The sequence below is a fragment of the Trichechus manatus genome, unplaced genomic scaffold (genome assembly GCF_000243295.1).
Source record: "Trichechus manatus latirostris isolate Lorelei unplaced genomic scaffold, TriManLat1.0 scaffold00157, whole genome shotgun sequence".
Classification (NCBI taxonomy): Eukaryota; Metazoa; Chordata; class Mammalia; order Sirenia; family Trichechidae; genus Trichechus; species Trichechus manatus.
The window spans coordinates 5,994,810-6,014,261 of NW_004444093.1; the positions used below are offsets into that span (position 1 = coordinate 5,994,810).

Genomic DNA, 19,452 nt, shown 5'->3' on the forward strand with positions numbered 1-19,452 from the left:
GGAAGTCTCTATACTTTTCCATTTAAAAAAAAAAAAGTCACAGCCTGAGATGGCACTGTTCTTGAAGTAAAGGATTTAGCCTTTCCTAATGTGCCTCTAGGGACAGATTTACCCAAGGAAAATATTGCAAGCTAAGAAACAGCTCAGACAATATGTTCAAGTATTTCTGATAAATTTTTATTTTTTGCTGTTAAGAATATACACAACTTTTGAGTTACTGCTGTCAATTTGATCCCATATAGATGGATTCTGAAACAGTGCAATGCTCAAGGCAGACATTCTTTACTAGTTAAGCTAAACTATTGTTTGGTTTTAAAAAGACTTCAGGCGATATTTTTGGTTTAAGGTTTAAAGATTATCTCAGGGCAATAACAGAAAGGGCTGATCCCAGAAGTGGTTTTCTAAGATGTCTTAGTTCAGTGTTGCTGTAACAGGAATACCACAGGCGGATGGCTTTAACAAAGAGAAATTTATTTTCTCACAGTCTAGGAGGGTTTAAGTCTGAATTCAGGGTGTCAGCTCCAGGGGAAGGCTTTCTCTCTCTCGGCTCTGGAGGAATGTCCTTGTCATCAATCTTCCCCTGCTCTAGGAGCTTCTCCGCGCAGGAACCCCAGGTCCAAAGGATGTGCTCTGCTTTCATGGTGGTATGAGGTCCCCCGTCTCTCTGCTCGATTCTCTCTTATATCTCAAAAGAGATTGACTCAAGATACAATCTAATCTTGTAGATTGAGTCCTGCTTCACTGACATATCTGCCTCTAATCCTGCCTCATTAACATCATAGAGGTAGAATTTACAGCACATAGGAAAATCACATCAGATGACAAAATGGTGGACAATCACACAATGCTGGGAATCATGGCCTAGCCAAGTTGACACACATTTTTAGGAGACACAATTCAATCCATAACACAAGACTATGTTCAATTTAACAAATATCATCTTAAAGACTTTCCACGCATCCTTATCAGCCTTCTGTTTTCTAGACTGAGTCTTCTAATTCTTTCACTTATTCTGCATGTCCTTGTTTCTACACAGGGTTGTGATCAGCTATGTGATCAGGTCTGTGGTTAGGATCCAGACACCAGTCTGGTAGGGCAGGCAGAGCAAGCTTCTGTCACGGGCCAGACTGTAGGACCTCGCTGTCACTGCGGTCTCGGCTGCAAATCATCAACCACGTGGAAGCACAAAAGCAGCCGTGGACAGTATATAAAAAAATTAGTGTAGCTGTGATCCAATAAAACTTTAGAAAAGCAGGTCATGGACCATATTTGGCCCATGGACCCTGGGCGGGATAAAATCTTCTAACAACCAGTGCTACCTCACACAAGGACAGGCTTCTGGGGCCAGGAGATCCTGTTAGGGACAAACATGGACTCCAGGGCTGGACAAGCCCATCAGCACGGAGCGTTCAGCCTCCTGTGAGTTGGACTCTGCCCTATGTGATAAAAGTTTTCTACAGTTTCAATGAAACCCTCCACATGGAATAACGTCATGCAAAGCAGAGAAACAGCTGAAATCCCAGGTTTGGGCCCTCCAGGCACCTGTGTACTTGAGAGTCGAGGTTCCCTGTGTTCTTTTCATCCCGAAATGATCATTCAGTATCATGAATGATAACAGTTTTCACCAACTTCCTTGCAGACTTCTTTTGATGTAATTTTGAAAAAAGCTTAATGACTTTGGGGTTCTTTGAAAGAAGTACCTCAAATTCCTTCTGGCCTCCAAGTCAGGGTGTGCCCAGTGCGTGTCCGAAGAGCCATCTGTGGTGGCCCTCACATGGCCACCCACTGAGGTGGGCCACTGAAGCACTGCTACGCCACATACCCCCTGCCTGGAGGCCCCAGTGGCCCCGTGCTCCATGAACTCACAATGCTGTGTACACACTTAGCATTCCTAGAAAATACCTCAAAACACCAAGGTGTGAGACACTTCCACATCTTACCTGAAATTTCTGAGAGGACCAAGGAATCACAGAAGCAACAGGGGAGCAGAAACTGGCCTGCTGGACAGTGTTTATTCTAGATAATGAACAGGAAAAAGACTACCTCTCACCATCATCTAGTTAACACACAAGGGATAAATGTTCTCACTGAGCTGACCAAGAGGCCTAAGCAGAAGCTCTTGGAAAGCACACCTTCCTGATGGACTTATTTTCAACCAGCGCGAGATTCCTGACTCTGGGAGGGAGACTGACCCTCGAGGGCTGGGCCAGACCACCGCCTTCCTTAGGAAGCATTCTCTGAGTGTAAGCTGCATACTGCTAACATGGTGTAAAAATGGCACGGCGGGGGCATCTGATCTCTAACTTCACAAGGGGGAAGGAAAATCTAGATCAATAGTCCAAGGCTGATTCCTATCAGGCAGAGGTCAGATATGCCTCCACCTCCAACCTTTTTACCAATTCTGACACCAGCGGTCCCTCCCACTGCACTCTCTCCTCCTCTGCTGAGTTTGATAATTCATTGCAATGGATACACGGAACTCACAGACCATACTCATAGGGTATATTAGGAAAGTAACCAGTTACAATTCAGGTTCAGGATTGCTCAGGATACAGTTCTTTGGTCAGGACTGCTTCTTCTCAGCTGTGCCATAGCCAGGCCTCTCTCTGGCCCTTGGCCTCTTGGCCCCTCAGCTGGCCTCTGCCCTGCTTGGGCAAATGTTACAAAGCTCTTTTAGCTCTGCCAATAAGTTTCTGGAGGCACCCTACTCCACCAGGAAGCCTCCTGACCAAAGGCACTCAGCTCCGTAGGTCGGATACCCACCACGGTGTCTCCTGCTGGTCTCCTAGTTCTGCTGCCTCTTGCCATCTCTGGTGTTACAGCTCTCCCTCTCTGTCCTGGTTCTGCTGTCTCTGTCTTCTGTGTTACAGCTCCTCTCTCTGTCTCCTGGATCTAGGAGGTTCTCAGCACAGGGATCCCAGGTCCAAAGGACACACTCCACTCCTGGCTCTTCTTTCTTGGTGGTGTTGAGATCCTCCCTTCATGCCTCTGGGACGGCTCATTTAAAGCCTAGTGGGATGGTAAAACTGACCAATCCTTGTTAGGCTTCCATACACCTTATTTGCATGGTTCCACCCCCATAAGAGTGCCACGCACCTTATTTACATTATTAACAAGCTATGTAATTCCCTTGGTGGGCCACAAGCACCTCATTTGTACAGTCCCACCCAGTCATTTGGTGGGAATTAAAAAAACTATGGCTAGAAGGACCATATTAAGTAATTCACTGCACCGCAGGCCACCCTCTGACTTTTCTAGCCATTGGCCCTTTCATACTTGAAGGTTAACTTCCCCCTCCCAATCATTTTACCAGTCCAAAACAGTCATTAACAATTAGTCCTTCAGTAGAGCAAAAGAGTCCTAAGTGTGACATTACTCAGGTACCAGTCCTTCAGGTCTGCTGCAGGTGTCCATTGATCTGGTTAGGTTCTCCAAAAGTCATCTTGGCGTTACCCTTTTTGGCTTCTGATAAAATTTAACAGAGAGAAGATTATTTTCTTGCTCTGAGCCTCAGGAGGTATCAGCATAGCAAAACCTTTAAGGTACTTTAGGTTCAGCCACTGTACTCCAGTCTAGTAGTGCCTCCCTCTCAGTCCACTCTTTCACACTTACAGATTTTACAATTACAGTATTTACAATCACAACCCTGTTAACAAATCAACACTTACACTGAATCATATAATTCTATCAACATCTTCCCCCACCCTCTCTTCCTCAGACCCATAAGGAAAAGAGGAAACTATTCACTGGGAATCCTCCCTTGTCCCCTTCATTTTGAGTGCTGACATTTTTGTTGAAAAGCAAAGATGCCACTTTGAGGACTAAGATATGCCTGATCCAAGCCATGGCATTTTCAATCGCCTCATATGCATATGAAAGCTGGACAATGAATAAGGAAGACCAAAGAAGAACTGGTGCCTTCAAATTGTGGTGCTGATGAAGAATACTGAATATACCATGGACTGCCAGAAGAACGAACAAATCTGTCTTGGAAGAAGTACAGCCAGAAAGCTCCTTAGAAGCAAGGATGGTGAAACTTTGTCTCACATACTTTGGACATGTTATCAGGAGGGACCAATACCTGGAGGAGGACATCATGCTTGGTAAAGTAGAGGGTCAGTGAAAAAGAAGAAGACCCTCAACAAGGTGGACTGACACCGTGGCTGTAACAATGGGCTCAAGCATAACAACAATTGTGAAAATGGCACAAGACCGGGCAGAGTTTCATTCTGTTGTACACAGGGTCAATATGTGTCAGAATTGACTCGACACCTAACATCACCACTACCACCCATGAAAGCACGTAAGCCAGCCAATTCATGGCTTTATCTCCCCCTATTTTAGACAGCCAATATTTAAATCACCCATGCCTACCAGAACAGTACTCTGACGAGACAAACATGTTCCTTGGTTTGAAGAATCCTCTGTTCTAGTTGGAACTTTGAGCATCTGTATCCATAACCAAGTTCAGTCCAGAGCAAGCCATCAAATTGCAGCAATCTATACCAGCTCACTCTGTCAAACATCTTTCTCTTCATTCAGTCAGGTTCTGGTCAGCTCATCCCTAGCCATCCAAGCTAGGTCAATGGGTACCAGCTGTAGGCTTGGGAGTCCACACACCTCACGGCACTTCAGATCAGCCAGCCCCTTCTCTCTCTCTCATTATTAACCTCTATGGGCTAGGTCAACGGGGGCCAATGGAACATGTCCAAACTCAGCCTGTTTCTTCATTGCTGCATGTCCACCACTTCCACTCATTGAGTGGTCCCAAGTGGTCACCACAAGCAAGCATACCAGGCTGTCTACTTGCTGGCTCCCTTTAACTTCCAGTCCTGAAACGGTGTTCTGCTAGGCACTGACTTCCTACCTCAGTGATCCAAAGGCAAACTGTTTGCTCAAAATTCAAAAAGGAAAACAGTCATTTTTTTTTTTTTTTCCCTCTGAAGGGAATGCAAATCTCCAGTCCTCTCAGCAGTGCTGGGTAGGTCTGCATGTCCTTTCAAATGCAAATTTCCTAGGTGGTGTTCAGGTTTTCCACCTAAGCCCCCAATATACACAATGCTACTGGCTTGAAATAAAAACCCTGTGTTTCTTTCCAGCAAACCCTAATTCCCCTTTTAGTATATCAAATCACATATTGGCTGAAGGCAAAGTTACATGCTCTCTGTTATCTGTAATACCCAATATTAATTTCTATCAGATATTTAGGTCTACTTTACAACACTTCCTCCTGGGCCTGTGCTGAGTCCTCTGGAATCCCCTCCACCACCACCCCCGCCCCTCCCCCCAATTCCCAGCAAAAGGCTAACCCAGGGGCCTCCCATCCCAATTCAGCCCTCATGAGGGGAGTCAGGTCTCCTCACGTCCCACACACCTCAGCACTTCCTCCTTGATTCAAACCACCTCCCCTCCTTCAAGCCCCACCTGAGCCCTGGGCCACCTGCCAGCTCTTGGCCCCTCTCAGCTTTCTCAAAGTAGCTCCTCTCCTTTTCCAGCTTCTCTCACCCTGGCCAACCTCAACAGCCTGGAGTATCTCAGCACTGGCCCTCCCTCTCCCCTCTCCCCTCTGTCCTTGGCTGACTTTCCCAGCCCCTTGTCCAGTCTTGAGGAGGAAGTGGCCTTCCTAACATGCAGCTGACGTGTGGCTTCCCTCCCTTCTTGGAGTGCAGTTGACCAGCGTTGCCTGGTCCCTGAGAGCCCGTCAGCTATGAAGCCACAGTGGCAAGTCTCAGAGACACTTGCCAACAAGCAAACCAACCACTGCACTTCCTTGGAAAAGAACCAATACATAAATTGTTTCTTTGGTATCTAATGTTTTTTTCATTCAGAATCTTTTTCACCACTAGTATTTTTAACCAGGGAAAGACCAGGAAAAATTACAAAAAAACCACCCATTTGTGCAAATATCATGACCAAGATTGAGGTATGGACACACTTAATCAGAAGGCCCTAGACTCTTAGAACACAGCTAGCTTAGATCCCAGACAGCACCACACATGGAAGTCACATCATGGCTGAACACTCATCTACTAACAAGGTGCCACCATGACAAACACTCCCAGTGGTGTCGGTGTTTCCTTAACGTCTGATGCAGCCACTTGCCTTGGAGATGAGCTCATCGTGGTTGGCCAGGTGGGCCCTGCAGTGGATACAGCTGTATGTGCGATGGCAGTTTGGCAGATAAGCTTGGAAGGTTTTGGATTTTGTCATCTTTACCATCTCTGCTGGGCACTCCTCACTCAGGTCAGGGCCGGCACTGGAAGAATCGCAACTCTCCTGGGCTCTCTGACAGAAGAAACACTGGAAGATGCAGGCAAGAGCCGTTGTTGTTCAGGAGCACGTGTGGCACTTTCCACACAGCTGGGATGAGAGAAAATGTCACAACCTGTCAGCGAATAAAAACAAAGCCATGGGTTACAGAGAGACAAATACATCAAAGGATGTGTGTTTAGGATTCATGGTTTTTTGTTTTTATTCTTCGAGAACTGATATTTTTCTGGTTGTTTTGAGGATCAGTACACAGACATTATCAACAATTTGTACACAATTCTTAATCTTTATACCAAAAATCTAAAAAGCCATGTAGTTATAATTCGTCTCTAAATTCCAGTGACTTTCCAAATTTTAAAATTTGGAGGCAAATAGTCCTTAGGGGCTATCAAGTACCAATATCTTCAGATGTTGATAAGCTGTTACATCTTAAGTTCCACTAATTCACAGTTCAATCTCACACATACGACACACTCAAATTTCCCATCTTTCATAGTACATAACAAGGTTATTAGGAAAACCGGACCACCACATCCAAAGATGTTATAGAGTGCACACACTTCTGACGGGAGGAGCCAGGATGAGGGAGCAGTTTTCTTTAAGAAACAATTCTAATAAAAAATAACATGGAAATAGAAGTAATTTAAAATGTTCAAGACATATAAATGCACGACTGTGACTCCAAATTGCCATGGAGTATGTTTTGTATTATGGGATACAAAACTGTCCCCCTTCCACCTATGGAATGTCAGGTTGATACCCAAAACTGTCAAAGCTTCCACAATTCAACATTGCACAATTTTTTGGTTGTACTAAAAAAATAAAAAAGCAAATGATTTCACCTCTTAAAAAAAAGCATCTACACTTAAAAAATGGGATGAGGTATAGTCAGGAATAGGAGGAGGATATGGAATGTGTGGGTAATTGCCTCCTTCAACAATTGTCTCCTTTGCCATGAGAGCAGAAGGACTGGATGGTGCCTGGCTATCATTACTGAACATTTTGATCAAAGATTCTATAGAAGCATCCTGATCAAAAGGGGGAAAATGCAGAACAGAATATAAAATTCTCATGGACTCTAGACTTTCTGAATCCATGGACAGTGAACGAATCCCTGAAACTACTGCCTGGAGATAATCTTTAAACCTTAAACCAAAAATATCCCCTGAAGTCTTCTTAAAACCAAACAATAGTTTAGCTTAACTAGTAAAAAACATCTGCCTTGAGCACCATGTTCTTTTAAGAGCTATTTATATGGGATCAAATTGACAAGCGCCACTAGAAAGATTAGACAGGAACCTTAGTCGGCAGTGAGTTTATGTTAATGAGGGAGGAACAACTCAGAAAAGGAGGGTGAGAATGGTTGTGCAACTCAAAGAATGTAGTCAGTGTCACTAAATTATACATGTAGGAACTGTTGAATTGGTGTAGGTTTTGTTGATATTCTCAACAACAACAAAATAAATAAAATTTCGAAGAAAACAAATGGATGAAGTGTGATTCCCTCCTTCTTAAAAACGTGTTTACAGCTACTAAAAAACTTGCATTTACAAAACAGTTGATTAAAAACGTTCCTCTGGACTGTATAAGGAGGAAGATGCTGGGACCACTGATAAAATGTACTAGATGACATTAATCAGACTTCTTTCTCTCCTGCTTCATCAGAGGCCGGACTCTCCTGTCTTTAGTTTCTCCATTTACTGCAGGTAAATCTTCTTTGGTGTTTGGTTAGCCACTTCAACCTGTTCCCTTTGCTCGTCTTTTCCCTTTTTCTTGCACTTTTTTGTCTGAAGATTCATCCTTCTTGCTGCCTTTTTTAGCTTTGTTTCCATTTTTACAGGAGCAAGTTTAGCTGACAACTCACTGATCTCCTCTTGGGTTCCCTCTTCACCACCCCTTGGCTGAGCTGACCTTCCTCTTGGCCATCTTGGCGGCGAGGGGGGCATGGCCGGCAGGAAGAGCCTTAGTGAAGCTTGGCTGCCTGGCCGCTGCCGCTCTGCCTGCCAAGTGGGTGTTAGCATATCTAAGGTATGGCAGGTATGGCACCTGCCCCGGTGCCATGTGAAGCGGGGACACTGAGCAGTCTCTATTAACCCAGTATGCCCAATGCCACATATGCTTATGTGGTCTGGCGTGCCCTCAGGGGGATGCCCAGTCTTACTCAGCAGTGAGCCTGCCTTGCAGGCCCCCACCTGCAGGAACAGTGCCCCTGCCGCTGGGAGAAGTGGGTGCCTGATCCAGCTCTCGAGTGCCCAAGATCATCAGGCATAGGGGGCCAGGCAAGGCTGGGGCGCTGGGTCCCTGAGACTACTCCCCTGCTGCCCAGGTAGTACCTAGAGCCTCCCTGCGATGACCTGCACAGGGCTGTGGGCTGCGCTCGGTGGGGACCCGCTGAGCGCACATTTGTCAGATGTTTGGACAGGGGCACAATTTTCCATAGACACACTTCTGGTGGGAGAACCTAGGATTCATGGGTTTTGAAGACTGGGGACAGGGGACAGGGTTAGAAGTTAAAGATCTAATTATTTAATGTTAATTTTGTATAAATAAATTATTTACAAATGGGAATCCTCCTGCATTGCTGGTGGGAATGCAAAAATGGTGCAGCTGCTGTGGCAAACAATTTGGCGGTTCTTCAACAAGTTAAACACAGAACTACCATATAACCCAGAAATTCCATTCCTGAGTATATATCCAAGAGACTTGAAAGCAGGGATTCAGATACTCATACATGAGTGTTCATTGCAGCACTGTTCACAATAGCCAAAGGGTAAAAACAACTCAGTGTCCATCAGCAGGTGAATGGATAAACAAAATATGGCCTACATATACAACAGACTATTATTCAGCCATAATACTATAACGTGGTACATCATGGATGCTATAGCACAGATGAACCTTGGAAACATTATCCTGGGTGAAAGAAAAAAAAAAAACCATTGCCATTGAGTTGATTCTGACTCATAGCAATCCTATAGGACAGAGAGGAACTGCTCCATAGGGTTTCCAAGGAGTGGCTGGTGGATTCAAACTGTGGACCTTTTTGGTTAGCAGCTGAATGCTTAACCATTGTGCCACCAGGGCTCCAGGGTGAAAGAAGCCTGACATAAGAGAACACATACTGTATGATTCTATTTACATGAAATATTTAGAACAGGTAAATTCATAGAGACAGAAAGTAGATTAGACTTTACTAGGGGTTAGGAGAGGGGAGGATGGGTGCAGAATTTCTGTTTGGCATGATAAAGAAGTCTTGGAATAGTGGTAAAGGTTGTACAACATGGAGAATGTAATCAATGCCATGGAACTGTACACTTAAAAATGATTACAATGGCAAATTTCATGTTATCTATATTTTAGCACAATAAAAAATTTTGAAAATTACTTTTTAAAAAAGAATTTTTACCTCATCATTGTTTAACACTCTGAATGTAGTTGGAAGCAGCATATGGACTACTTTACAAATAATTTGAGGAAAACATTTGCTCAAATGCATCTGACACACGCGTGGCTTCAGGAACTGAAAGGAGACGCAGCCACCCGAGACCAGCTCAAGCACCATGACATTTACAAAGACAAGTGATAGATTCTGCATGGAGCAATCTCTAAGAAATTATCACATCATTAAAAAAAAAAAAAAATTCGGGGACATAAAAGATCCTGGCACTATAATGGAAAACGTCTTTTCCGAGTGATGTCAGCTCCCGCTCAGCCTCCTCCTGACAGACGCTATGCAGGAGAACTGGGCACGGGAGGGTTTTCTTTCAGAGCAAACAGAAAAGACAGGCTTCTCCCCACACTCAAGACGGGGAAAAGAACACACGCTGAGCGCTCCCAGGCCTGCTCTGCCTGCATGCCCCCTTCAACACTGCCCCCATTCTCAGTTTAACAGATGCGCAGCTTCTTTCAATCTTCGAGAGCTCCAGGTTTTCATTTCCAACTGCATGTGAGACATCTCCAACTCGGTGACACGCCAGTAAACCAATCAGCACATCCCAAATGCCCCCCCTCATCACCTCCAAGGACACCACCGCACCTGCCACCCAGGAAGACAGACGTGGACTCTTCGCGTGCTTATGGGGTTGACTGGTGCTCCTGACCCTGCTTCAGGATGGGTGTCGAGCCTGTAAGTCAGAACCACCCCTGGACACCGACCTGTGCCAGCCAGCAGCCCCCTTCCACTCCCACGTCTTTGCCCGTGCCCAGCCCTTCCCAAGGACACCAAGAAACCTTGTCTTCCTGGCTCCGCCATAGCCTCACCAGGCCCCTTCCACCTGTCAAGGCAGGCCGTACATCTCTGAGTACAGGGCATCTTGCAATAGATGGCCAACTTATACAATTGTCAACTAAGTTTTGAATAGGCAGAAAGCAATATTTCTGAACATTTGAAAGGCAGACAGAGCACAAATGCCCACGTACCCGCTGCCCAGGACGGTGAAGCCCCAGAGCCTGGATCCACCTCCCTGGGTTTTGTTTTCTGTTTCTTTGCTTGTCTTTGTAGTTGACCATGTGTGCAGAATGCTGGACCACGCTGCTGTGTTCTCCTGTTTTCTGGACTTCCTGGGGTCTGGGAGGAGTGCCGTCTCTGCAGCTGTGCTCCTTAAACTGCAGATCCACCGTGTTCCACTGACATTCACCATAATGCACTCACCAACAGTCCACAAGCACGGTAGCTCTAACACTGTGTCTCCTGGGCCCACGCACGAGCTCTGCTGGTGTGGCTCTGGGACTGAACTGCCTGACCTGGAGGCGAGGGTGGGCGCAGTAACGCTCCCACCAGCAGGCGTGAGTCCCCGCCCGTCTGCACCTTGCCGGCTTGGTGGGGCCGAATGTTTCACGTCTGCCCACTGGCAGGTGTGAGCCAGCATGTGGCTCTACCTTGCTTTGTCCTGACTGCTCACTCGGCTGAGCACTTTCCACATGTGTTGGTCATTCATGCTTCCTCTTCTGTGACTCCCCTTTTCAATTTTCTTGCGCCGTTGCCTATTAGGGTGCTGATATTCTCTAACTGATTTGTGGGAATACATGGCATATTCTGAAAGCTAAATCACACATAGTATCCATTACACCTCAACATAAAGAAAACAAAAATCCTCACAACTGGACCCAGTAAACAACATTACGATAACGGAGAAAAGATCGAAGTTGTCAACAATTTCATTTTACTTGGATCCACAATCAATACCCATGGAAGCAGCAGTCAAGAAATAAAACGACATATTGCATTGGCAAATCTGCTGCAAAAGAGCTCTTTAAAGTGTTAAAAAGCAAAGATTTCACTTTAAGGACTAAGGTGAACCTGACTCAAGCCATGGTATTTTCAACTGCCTCATATGCACACGAAAGCTGGACGATGAATAAGGAAGACCAAAGAATTGATGCCTTTGAGTTATGGTGTTGGTGAAGAATGCTGACTATACCATGGGCTGCCAAAAGAATGAACAAATCTGTCTTGGAGGAAGTACAGCCAGAATGCTCCTTAGAAGCAAGGATGGTGAGACATACTTTGGACATGTTATCAGGAGGGACCAGTCACTGGAAAAGGACACCATGCTTGGTAAAGTAGAGGGTCAGAGACAAAAAGGAAGACCCTCAACGAGATGGACTGACATAATGACTGCAACAATGGGCTCAAGCATAACAACGATTGTGAGGATGGCGCAGGACCGGGCACCGGGCAGTGTTTCGTTCTGTTGCACATAGGGTCGCTATGAGTCGGAACTGACTTGACAGCACCTAAAAACAACAACAAGGCACACATAAAGCACATCTGTCGTAATTTAAAATGTTACCTTTAATCTGTATGTGCTGCCTCCTCCAATTAGAACTGATCTGAGAACAAACCTGTGGCTGACGGTCATTTTCCCAAACCTGACAGCAGAGGTCAGGTGTGGGCAGCCCTGAAGGACAGCATGTCCATCTGAATGTGATCAATTCTTTAAAAATGAAGTGTTTTGGCAGCTGTGGGCTGATTCTGGCATGGCTGCAGGATGTGCCCCTGCCCTGAACACCAGCCCTCTCCACGTTCAAGCAGGCCACCGTCAACTATGTTCACAGAAGTACGTGTTGTCCCCTGGTGGCCTTGCTCCTGAGCTTAGTACATCTTACCCTCACCACATGCATGTGCGCACGCGTGTGAACTTCAGGAAACTTGAGCCCACCATTTCTTATTTGTATCATATATAGATGGATATATGGATATATGTCATGTGCATATATTAACATGTATGTGTATACATATTAATGGGTCTCAAGTTCTGCAAAAGAAAAAGTCTAACTGGACTAAAAACAGAAACTATCAATGTGCTGCTTACAAAAAGTAGTTCAAATATAAAGATAAAAAGGTAAATGAAAAAGAGATGGTTTAATATTTAATAAAAATCAATTTCTATTTGTAAACTATGATAGGCCAGGTATTTGGATCAACCTTCCCACTGAGAACTACTAAAAATTCTGAGGAGATAAAAAGACATTTTCTTAAAGGCATCAAGGTGCTAACAAGACAGTGGGGGGACAATTAGATCTCATCTCGGGGAAAGTAGGAACCAGAGGAGTGAGCTGAGCATGACAGTTACTCTCTCCCTGAAAGTATTTACCTAAATCCAGCAAACCTGAGCGTCTCTTTAGAAGCCCCAGGTTGGCCTGAGGTTCAGAGTCTACTGGGGGTACTTACGTGCAGTGCAAGTCCAGCCCCTCAAAAGTGAGCCTACCTCCGTGTCTTAGTCATCTACTGCTGCTCTAACAGAGATACCACAAGTGGATGGTTTTAACAAAGAGAAATTTATTCTCTTCACAGTCCAGTAGGCTACAAGTCCGAATTCAGGGCATCAGCTCCAGGAATAGGCTCTCTCTCTCTCTATTGGCTCTGGAGGAAGGTCCCTGTCATCAGTCTTTCCTTGGTCTCAGAGCATCTCAGCACAGGAACCTCAGGTCCAAAGGACGTGCTCTGCTCCCGGCACTGCTTTCTTGGTGGTATGAGGTTCCCATGTGTCTCTGCTCGCTTCTGTCTTTTATTATCGCAAAAGAGATTGGATTAAAACACTAATCTTGTAGACGTCATCAGTATAACGTCATCATAGTGATAGAGTTTACAACACATAAGGAGATCACATATAACCTCATCATGGTGATAGGGTTTACAACACAAAAGGAAATCACATCAGATTACACAATCTTACAATACTGGGAATCATGACCCAGTCAACCCGACAGACATTTTTGGGGGACACAATTCAATCCATGACACTCCAGGATCAGGTGTCCCTGAGAAGTCATCATAAGACAGCCCTCGCATGGGTGTACAGCCCAAATTCACATCAGTGCAGAGGTACCCAAAACGCACAAGTGGTAAATTTAGTTTAAAGTGGCTCTAGGCTGACAGTGTCCTGAGACGCCTGGCAGAAGCTAGCACAAATCCAGTTTGGAGGATGGTACCTTCATCCCAGATGTGAAAAATCCTACAAGTAATTTTTCAAGGACAATGAGCAACTCAGTCAAAAATAACCAAGCACTCAGGGAAACAAGGCACCACGAACAGAAACAGGCAGAGACAAGCATCAGGAACTTACCCACAAAGACTCAATGTTTTAATTATCAGACACAGACTACGGAACTCCTCTACTTACTATGTTTAAAGAAATAAACAAGCTTGAGAATATACGTAGGGGATAAAAAGCAAAAAACCAACCCCACTACTGCTGATGCGATTCCAACTCATAGTGACCCTACAGGACAGAGCAGCACTGCTCCATAGGGTTTCCAAGGCTGTAAATCTTTACAGCTTTCTCCCATGGAGCCGTTGGTAGGTTCGAATTGCTGACCTTTTGGTTAGCAGCCAAGCACTTTAACCACTGTGCCACCAGGGGTCCTCATGTAGGGGATAGCAAACTCTAAAAAGTGACCTTGTAGATTTGGGGAGAAATACAAACAGAACTTGTAAGACATAAACAGCATTAAACTCAATGGATTTAACTGCAAACTGGACACAGAAGAGAAGAGAATTAAACGGGAAGATAGGTCAGAATGAATTATTCTGAATAAGGCAAAAAGAGAGAGAGAGAGAAAAGTGAAAATATAAATATTAAACTAAGAGATCTGAAGGAAGGAGTGAGAAGATGTTTGGATTTACAGAAGAAGTGAAAGGAAATTGGGACAGAGGCACTATTTGAAGAGATAATGATTGAGGATTTTGCAGAATTGATGAAAGACAATCCACAGATTTAAGAAGCCAAAAATCCCAAGAAAGGTAAATAAAAATAAAGCCACATCTAGATATGTCATAATGAAACTTCAGAACAAAAAAAAAAGAAAGAAGGTATAAAGATTATAAGGGAAAAAAGTCATTATTTATAAATGTTTACATACATAGAAGAATCCAAACAAATTTACAGATATATCAGAATCAGTAAGAAAAAATTAATGTACAAACTCAATTCCATTTCTCTTTATCAGCATGTAGGTGAAAAAATAAAGATACCATTTACAACAGTGTAAGAATACAAAGTATCTAAGAATAAATTCAAAGATATGCAAAACCTTTACAGAGATATTATAAAACTTTGAGGGACATTAAGGAAAACCTAAATAAATGGAGCAATATGCCACAATCAAGACTGGAAGATATTAAAAAGATACGAATTCTCTCCAAATTTTTTAATTAAATGCAAGCAGGTTGTATGTGTGTGTGTGTGTGTGTGTGTGTGTGTGTGTATGTATACGCATACACATGAGTGAGCACGAGGGACTTGATTCTAAAACTTATACTAGATATGTCAAAAGGCCAAAGCCAGTCAAAACGATTTTTTTTCCTTCAAATACTCTTGAAGAGCAAGATGAGAGAGCCTGCTCTGCCAGAGAGCAAGTGTTTTCATTTCACATTAGAGTCATCGAGACAGTGTAGAACTGGCAAAGGGCCATAAAACAGGTCAATGCAATGAAAGAGTCCAGAAACACACCTATTAGTAGAGGCGCACCTGCTATAACAGCTCACTGGGAAAGAGTAGATTTTCCCCCAAAATGGTGCTGGACAACTTGGGTATCTGTAGGAAAAGAAAATGAAGCTGGATCCAATTTCATATCATAAACAAAAATTAATAGCTGGGTACAATTCCCAACAGAGACGAGCATTCTAGCAATGATTTGGTGGAGAAAATTTCAGCACACCTATCTTCTAAAATGAAACCTGTCTTAGTTATCTAGTGCTGCTGTAACAGAAACAGCATAAGTGAATGGCTTTAACAAATTTATTCTCTCACAGTTTAGGAGGTTAAAAGTCCAAATTCAGGGCACTAGCTCTAGGGAAAGGCTTTCTGTCTCTCTCTGTCAGCTCTGGGGGAAGGTCTTTGTCATCAATCTTCCCTTGTGTCTAGGAGTTTCTCAGCACAGGGACCCCAGGTCCAAGGGATGCACTCCACTCCGTGCTTCTTTCTTTGTGGTATGAGATCCCTCTCCTTTCTGCTCGATTTTCTCTTTTATATCTCAAAAGAGATTAACTCAAGATGCAACCTAATCTTGTAGATTGAGTCCTGCCTCATGAACATAACTGCCTCTAATCCTGCCTCCTTAACATCAGAGGTCAGGATTTACAGCACATAGAATAATCACATCAGATCACAAAATGATGGACAACCACACCATACTGGGAATCATGGCCTAGCCAAGTTGACACACATTTTGGGGGGACATAATTCAATCCATGACAAAACCCGTTTCTTTTCCCCAATATACTGTCGTCATAACCAAGTGTTAAGGTATTTATGAAGAAGTCTGATTATATTAGACATTCTCAATTAGTGATCCTCCAAACCTTAAGCCCTCCTTCCCACTAGCTGCTACTAAGTCATGCTGGGTCAATTCTGATTTCCCCTGGGATTTTTAGAATCAAGTACAAGACCTCACGTTTAACCCCAAGATATTACATTTTATTAGATTATATCTGACCTACTGGGCCCTTTATGAATTTGAATCACAGCATCTTCCCATCTTTGATGAACAGACTGACATGCCCCACTGAGGTCACCATGACAAGTGTCAACTAGGTCCCCACCAGCCTGCATCAGCTCTCCCAGTCACAATCCCGGCTCTACCCCCTCCCCTATGTTTCCCACATAATACCCAAAAGAACATCACAAGAGAGCTTGTCAACAGCTTCTTCAAATCCATACATATTCTGCTAATTGGTAATGACCATTAAAAAGCAATGACTTTGACATGACTCCTTACTGATCTCATGCTGAATCTATTTTAATACCTTCAAGTTTTTCTCTTTTTATTCAGACAAGACTTAAATTAGTAAACTTCTGTTTTATTTCTTCTCTCTGTTCCCTGGACTTCCCTCCGACAAAGGCACTAAAAGTACAAGACAGAAAGGATCTTAGGTTATTCACAAGCTGGTTGTGTGGGTCTTTAGAGTTAGTAGAGTCCCCTTTGTAGCAGAAACACTGCTGGAAATGACCTCAATAGAGAACTACAGAACTGCCTTCCACGCTCATCCATAGCTCTTAAACAAGAGACATCACTTGTATTCATAACTATAATATGGGAAAGAGTAACACCCCCTATTTATAACTTAGTTACCATCTAATGGGACAGCACAGAAAAGGTTTGAACTTGCCAAGAGTTTTCTGTTTGGGTTTTTTACCCCCTAATTGCTGATTTTTCAGAAGTAGATCATCAGGCCTTTCTTCCGAGACACCTCTAGGCAGACTCAAACCGCAAACCTTTCAGTTAGCAGCTGAATGTGTTAACTATTTGCACTACCCAGGGACTCCTTTTCTACTTATTTTGAATTTCTAAACGCCATGAATGTCTGTCATTACACTGGTTAGCTGCAGTATCTTTTGGACAAAAACCTTAGCTTTCAGGGCAGGCTGAAGTCAAAACTCAGTCAGAGAACTGGGTCAAGCCCTTGGAGGCAGGTCCCTTGCAGCAGCACTAGTACACTTAGTCTGCTTCCGTAGAGATTTACAGCCTTGGAAACTCTATGTGGTCACATGAGTCAGAATCAACTCGATGGCAGAGGGTTTGGAATTATTTTAACAAAACGTGAATCAGGCCCATGTCATATGTTGCAGTTACCCTACTTCTTTTTTAAATTTTTTTTTATTGTGTTTTAGGTGAAAGTTTACAGAGCAAACTCGCGAAACAGGTGAGCACTTCTACTTTGGTAGAGGGGAGAGGAAACTGTGATGGGGAGAAGTTACAAAGTCTTATGGGGATTTATTGTTAAGATGGTAAAAGGTACACGAATGTCCATTTCATTGATCCTTACTCCTTATCTATAAATATTATTTTGTAATTATGGTATCCGAGGGCCATACACTGGCATCTCCAGCTCTGGCCCCTCCTCAAGGGGGTCCTGTGCAGAGCAGCAGCCAGACCAGGACCTGCGGCCACTGGAACCCGCTGTGTATGCTGTGCTATGGTTTAACTAGACTTTTTGTGTGTGTATGTGTGCTTTAGGTGAACTTTCACAGAGCAAAACTTTTACAGAGCAAATTAGTTTCTCGTTCAAAAATTTATACACAAACTGTTTCGTGACGTTGCTTGCAATCCCCACAATGCGTCATCCTTTTCCCCCTTTCCACCCCAGGTTCCCCGTTTCCATTCGTCCAGTTTTCCTGTTCCTTCCTGCCTTCTCGTCTTTGCTTTCGGACAGGTGTTGCCCATTTAGTCTCGTATACTTGATTGATCTAAGAAGCACATTCCTCCCGTGTTATTGTTTTATAGGCCTGTCTCATCTTTGACTGAAAGGTGAACTTTTGGGAGTGGCTTCAGCTCTGAGTTAGCAGGGTGTCCGGGGGCCATAGTCTTAGGGGTCTAACTAGACTTTTTGACTAGACATCCAGTCACATCAGGGAAATTATGGCCAAGTTTTCAAACAACCAACTTACCACGGGCTTTTACAAAACTGGCAAGTTGGGCACCATCTTGAACTGAGAGGAAAATGCTCTGCCTTCACCAGGTGACTCAGGTCTGCCTGTGGGACAATGTGCCCTCTAGTTTGGAGGGCACCTACCATTCTCTCAAAGAGATATAGGCATGGGTTTTTTTTTTTTTTTTTTTAAGCAAAAACCAAGTTTCTGGATCCTAGAAGTTTCTCTCCTAAAGTAAGCATGTATAATTATTTTAAGGAGCCCTGGTGGTGCAGTGGTTAAAGCTACTGACTGCTAATTGAAAGGCTGGCTGTTCAAAACCACCAGCTGCTCCACAGGATAAAGATGTGGCAGTCTGTTTCCGCAGAGATTTACAGCCTTGGAAACTCTGTGGTCACATGAGTCAGAATCAACTCAATGGCAGAGGGTTTGGAATTATTTTAAGAGAATGTGAATCAGGCCCATGTCCATATGTTGCAGTTACCCTACTTCTTCTTTTTTTAATTTTTTAAATTGTGTTTTAGGTGAAAGTTTGCAGAGCAAATTAGTTTCCCATTTGATAGTTTGTACATAAAGTGTTCCATGACATTGGCTGAATTCCCCTCAATGTGTCAGCACTCTCCCCATTTCCACCCTGGGTTTGTTACCCATTTCCTTTTGTCTGGATTTTCTATCTCTTCCTGTCTTCTCATCTTTGCATTTGGGCATTCCTTCCTCTTGCGTGTTACTGTCTATTTTATGGGCCTGTTTACTGTTTGGCTAAAAGGTAGTCTCCACAAATGGCTTCAGTTCCAGGTCAGAAAGGTGTCTTAGGGCCATAGTCTTGGGGGTTCCTCTAGTCTCTGTCAGTAAGTTTGGTCTTTTTTGTGAATTTGATTTTTTGTTCTACGTTTTTCTCCCGCTCTGTCCGGAACCCTCTGTTGTGATCGCAGTCAGAGCGGTAGGTAGTGGTAGCCAGGCACCATCTAGTTCTTCTGGTCTCTGGGTCATGCAGGCTGAGGTTCATGTGGTCCGTCAGTCCTTCAGACTAACTGCTTCCTTGAGTCTTTAGTTTTCTTCTCTCCTTTGCTCTGCACGAGAAGAGACCAATAGTTGTATCTTAGATGGCTGCTCAAAAGCTTTTAAGTCCTCAGACACTACTCACCCAAGTAGGATGCAGAACATTGTCTTTATGAACTATGTTGTGCCAACTGATGCAGATGTTCCTCGGGTCTATGGTCCTCTGCCTTCAAGCCTAGGAACTTTGTCCTGCGAGGTGTTTGGTTACGTCTAACAAGTTTCCATGACTGTGCTCCTTGGGTACTCTATC

The 19,452-nt window shown here is 44.0% G+C and overlaps 1 protein-coding gene across 1 annotated transcript in view; it reads right to left on the reverse strand.

Annotated features, from left to right (window-relative positions):
• The window catches only part of YPEL1 (yippee like 1), a 22,605-nt gene extending 7,312 nt beyond the window's left edge, over positions 1-15,293 (reverse strand). Inside the window, exons 1-2 of the mRNA XM_004386197.2 lie at positions 15,243-15,293; positions 6,103-6,385 (exon numbers count right to left, since the gene is read on the reverse strand). Coding sequence (XP_004386254.1) covers positions 6,103-6,219 — 117 coding nt within the window. The 5' untranslated portion in view covers positions 6,220-6,385; positions 15,243-15,293. The remainder of the gene's footprint in view (positions 1-6,102; positions 6,386-15,242) is intronic.
• Positions 15,294-19,452: the final 4,159 nt, after the last annotated feature.